The 4,742-nt window shown below is 44.3% G+C and overlaps 1 protein-coding gene across 1 annotated transcript in view; it reads right to left on the bottom strand.

Annotated features, from left to right (window-relative positions):
* Nucleotides 1-3,007: 3,007 nt before the first annotated feature.
* The window catches only part of LOC102019416 (chromosome unknown open reading frame, human C3orf52), a gene marked incomplete at its 5' end in the record, with an annotated part of 29,784 nt that continues 28,049 nt past the window's right edge, over nt 3,008-4,742 (bottom strand). The window contains 2 exon segments of the mRNA XM_005386611.2: nt 3,008-3,540; nt 4,459-4,640. Of these exon segments, the coding sequence (XP_005386668.2) occupies nt 3,536-3,540; nt 4,459-4,640 (187 nt within the window).

Here is a 4,742-nt window from a genome sequence, read left to right as displayed (position 1 = left end):
GATCCCACCAGTGAATCAAGCTCAGCTCGAGTCCTGCCTCCTATTGAAGGCCTTCTCAACTGAACTACACTGGCCACTCTTCTCCCTGGCTCCAGCCTCCAGTTTGTCTTAATTTTGACACTTAAATCTTGGTGTTAAATGGGGGTCGGATTTCTCTTGCTTTCTTTTGTACTGAAGATTGAACTCAGGGTGTTTACACTGAGCTGTAGTCCCAGCCCTTCTTTATTTTGAGACAGGATCTGTCTAAATCACTGAGTTGTTCAGACTGAGCTTGAAACTGTGATCCTCCTGCCTCAGCTTCCCAGAAAGCTGGGATTACAGGGGTGCAACACCATGCCCATATAACTGTGGGTATATTTTCCCTTGTTTCCTGTTTCATCTGTGCAGGTCCTGACTGCTAAATAATAATAATATCTTCCTTTCTTACTGTCTTCTTCTCCTCCGGCATCCTGTACCACCTTCCATAAGACACATCACTTAGAGGCTGGGGGTTGTAGCTCAGTGGTAAAGCTATGTTTCAGTATACTCAAGGCTCTGGATTCAATGTCCAGTATCATTAAAAAACCTTTTAAAGATCTGTACAACAAAATTAAATTGAAAAGAAAGCAGAGATTACTGGACGTGTGTGGCTAGAATTTCTGTGGATGGAGACAGGAACGTGCTTTTGCTAACCCATCTATACTGAAGTGACTTCCACAAAAAGTCTTTTCATCTCAAACCCTGCAATATTTTGTTGAAGCACTGCTGTGCACCAGGCATTATGCTGATCATTAAGATGTAGGATGAGCGCCTGCCTGGCAAGCGCTAGGTCATGAGTTCGATTCCTGGTACTGGAAAAAAAACAAAAAAGGAAAAAAAAAGATGTAGGGTGACCAATTATGGCAAAACAATGTATAGGATATGCAGTGTATTTTTTTTCAAACACTTCGAAATGCTTTAGGCATACAAATTAGTTCTTTCCATATCAACCAAACCAAAAGTCCTCTCTATGTCAAAACTCAAGCCAAAGCACTTGCAGTTTAGTGGCTCCCAAAGAGAAGAACAAAACGAGATTCTGTCGCCAGACACAGACAAGACCATCTTTCTCACCCTTGTAGGTACCTGGTCCTGCTAGAAAGGAGCTCAGAGGAAGAGGAGGAGGTGGATGGCTTCATCCTGCTCTCCCTGGAACAGAGAGGAGGTGTCTTAGTGACTTCTCTCCCTGAGACAAAATACCTGATGCTCAAAGTTAAAGATGGAAAAGTTTATTTGGCTTACAGTTCATAGAGGTTTCAGTCCACAGTTGGCTGGCTCCAAGGCAGGGTGGCACATGGGAGAGGGAGCGTCACAGAAGAGAAACAGTTCATTGTGGGTGAAAGACAGCAAAAATGTTGTCAAGGGACAATCATGGTTCTTTCTGTCCCTTATGTTTTGTCCAGGCTACTTAGGGTGGGAAGCACTCACACCCTTAATCCTAGTGTCCTTGAGCCTAGCATTGCATCATGAATCAATTCCAGCATCACACACTCTAGATCCAGCCACCTCTGAAAAAGCCCCACCTATGATTGCATGAGGCTTGGGAGGGGCATCTAGATACAAGCCATAACAATGCTCACCCTGAGCAAACCCAGCTCTATCTTATTGATACAGAAGAGGAAGCTACCCTCAAGGACATGAGAAGTTCACTTCTAATCTGAAAAAAATGCCAGCCCAAATATGGCCCTGGAGACTCAACACAAATACTCAGCACAACTCAAACACAGCAAAGGTGAATGCAAAAATACTTTATTGTAAATGTTTTAAATCAATCTCCCTTTCTAAAAAGTCCAGACATGCTAAGGTTCACTTTTGACATGTAACAAATACAAAGGAAGAGAAATTCACTAGTTTAAGGAACTGTCCTTACAATGAGACAAGGAGTTACAATACATATATCTTCCAGTTAAACAAGAAAGCAAATTCACATTATTCAGAACCTGGGTCATAAAGAGCTCAAGTCAAATCTATACCAATATACAGGTGCATTCATCTGCTTCTCACACTGACTTTCATGGCAAATTTTATTTTATGCAAGGGCTAGAGAATAGCCAGGTGTGGTGGCTCATGCCTGTAATCCCAGCACTTGGGAGGCTGAGGCAGGAGGATTGTTGTGAGTTCGAGGCCAGCCTGGGCTACAAAGTGAGCTCAAGGTCAACCTGAACTGCATAGCAAGACCCTGTCTCAAAAAGACAAAAAGAAAAAAAAACAAGGGCTAGAGAATCTCTCACTGTACAAGCATAAAATTCATCTAGAAAATTTACAGCAAGGAAATTTTAACAACAACATAAATACTGTTCCCTCATAACTGACAATGCTACATCTACCAGTGACTGATACAGTCAATAATATTCCTACCAACCCCAAAATAATCAGGCATAGGCTTCCAACAGCTGATTTCAGAAGGACTGTGGTTCTTCCTATTTCACAACCAACTGTAATAAGACACGTAATGAGCACTTGAGGACACCTAGTCCTCCAGGGAGGCCAGGAACACTGGCAATGCACAGCCATTGGGTGGTACCAGAAGCAGAAGCTGAGCAATCTTAATGATTCTCTGGTGGAAGTTTATAAAAAGAGAAGTGGGGTGACAATCCAAAAGGATGAAGGCATGTTAAAAACTCAAAAGGACCCATGTTTTCAAAGGAGGTGTTCAGAAGCCCCAGGGACAGTAAGAAGCAACATAATTACTATCTTTGTTTCAAATATACATATATTCCAATATATTTATAGATTTTTCACAGTAACATTGGATGATGTGTCCAAAGCTGGTTTGTTAAAATACCCAGGTGTAGTCATGAAAGTAGACACTGAGCTACGCTGCTTAGGTCTTGGAAGATACCTTCCTGTTCTTCACACCTTCCTTTTTTCTGGCTTGGAGGTAGATTAAATACAATGGCGGAGCTGGGCTCATGGGGCACGCCTGTAATTGCCAGCGCTGAGGAGGCCGAGGCAGGAGGACTAAGTTCATGCCCAGCCAGGGTAACTTAGTGAGAAAGTGTCTCAAAATTTTAAAAGAAGTGGTGGGGGTGGGGGTCGCTAGGAATATATCTCAGTGGTACAGCACCCCTGGGCTGGACTCTAAGTACCACAAAACAGACACACACGCAGATGTGGGAAGGCTGGAGGGAGATGTTAGTGAGGCATTGGCTTGACTCTCTCTCATCTGAGTGTGCTGTCCCTGTCCACCAGCACAAGCGACCAGAACCCTGCCGAAGACAAGGCACTGCTGCATCACCCTGCGCTAAAGAGAAAAAAAGGATCTCTGCAAGCAGGGCAGCCGGAGTCTCTAGGACAGGGGACACTCCCATGCGGGGCCTGCCTCACTTCCTCTCCTCCGCCTGCTCTGCTTCCTGCTTTGTCAAGACTGGAGGCGGCTGCAGGGGCCTCGGCAGGTGCCTGATGGGACTGGAGTGCAGAATCTGGAGGAAGCACAGCGCCACCCTCTGGTCCCGATCACAGAATGAATTCTCTTCCACTCCAGAACGCAGTGTAGAGTAATAGAGCGGCCTCCACCACTTCATTCTGCAAAAAAACCCACACATGAACAAAGGTCATTAATTTTAAAAATCAAGATTATTTATAAACATTTATATTTTGTCTGATTTGTTGGTTTGAATATAAAGTCTTAGGTGAAACTGGAATGTTTGTCAGTTCTGAACTGCGAAAATTTAACTTCAACCAGCATACACACATGCACACACGCGCGCGCGCGCGCGCGCGCACACACACACACACACACACACACTGAGTAGTTTTCAAAAGGAAAATAATATTTATTGACTGCTTACTTGTTTTGATATAATTTATGGTAAAGAATATGTTCATGTGGGTTTTGGTTAATTAGAAAATTGTAACATTCAACTCTTTTTTTGTAATCTTATCATAAGAATACTTACAAAATGTCAGTATTTTAACCCATGCAATGTACTGTAAGTTTTTGTTGATGGCGGTGTTTGTGTGGTACCAGGGATAAAAATCCAGGGGCATTCTGTCTTTTGACTACATTTCCAATCATGTTTATTTTTATTTTTATTAAGACGTGGAACTTGCTAGGTTTCCTGGACTGACCTTGAATTTGCAATCCTCCTGCTTCCGCTTTGGGAGTAGCTGGGATCGCAGGCGTGCACCACCGTGCCTTTCCCCCTGACGTGTTCTGACGAGGGAAATGGGGTGCAAGCTGGCTGAGTTAGGTGCAGGTGTTGATGCAGGGCCTCGGAAGACTCCTCACAGAGCCCACCCGGTCTACAGCAGTGCTGTCTAACTTTACAGTTTATTTTTTCCTTAGCACTTTCCCACTGCTCTATCTGCTTAGCGAGGGCAGGAACTGTGTGTCCTCCATGCATGGAAAAAGCCACCGAAGTTGCCAAACCAAACCATCTGTCCTCCGTCTGTTCACCTGCTTGCCATTCCAACTCTGACTCCTTTACTTTCTCCACCTACCATACAGCAAGAGAGATTCTGGGTCCAGGCCCAGGCCCGCACAGCCGGGTTCGCTCTGATCGTGGAAGCCCTGCAGCAAGATCCCCAGCACCAGCTCCTCGCTCATCATGTACTTCATGAACCTGTCGTCTTCCAGGGGAACCCCAAAGTGCAGGTGATAGGTGACCGTGGAGTTTTCACCACTGCGCATCAGAGCAAACAGAGATATTACAATCTATCGACAAAATCCCATTGAAAGCCAGGAAACTAATTTTAGCAAGAACATTTGTTTATTGCACATTTTT

The sequence above is a fragment of the Chinchilla lanigera genome, unplaced genomic scaffold (assembly GCF_000276665.1).
Source record: "Chinchilla lanigera isolate Chin_1 unplaced genomic scaffold, ChiLan1.0 scaffold00026, whole genome shotgun sequence".
NCBI lineage: Eukaryota > Metazoa > Chordata > Mammalia > Rodentia > Chinchillidae > Chinchilla > Chinchilla lanigera.
The sequence above is the reverse complement of the archived record's forward strand: the minus strand, read 5'-3'. Positions and strand labels throughout refer to the sequence as shown.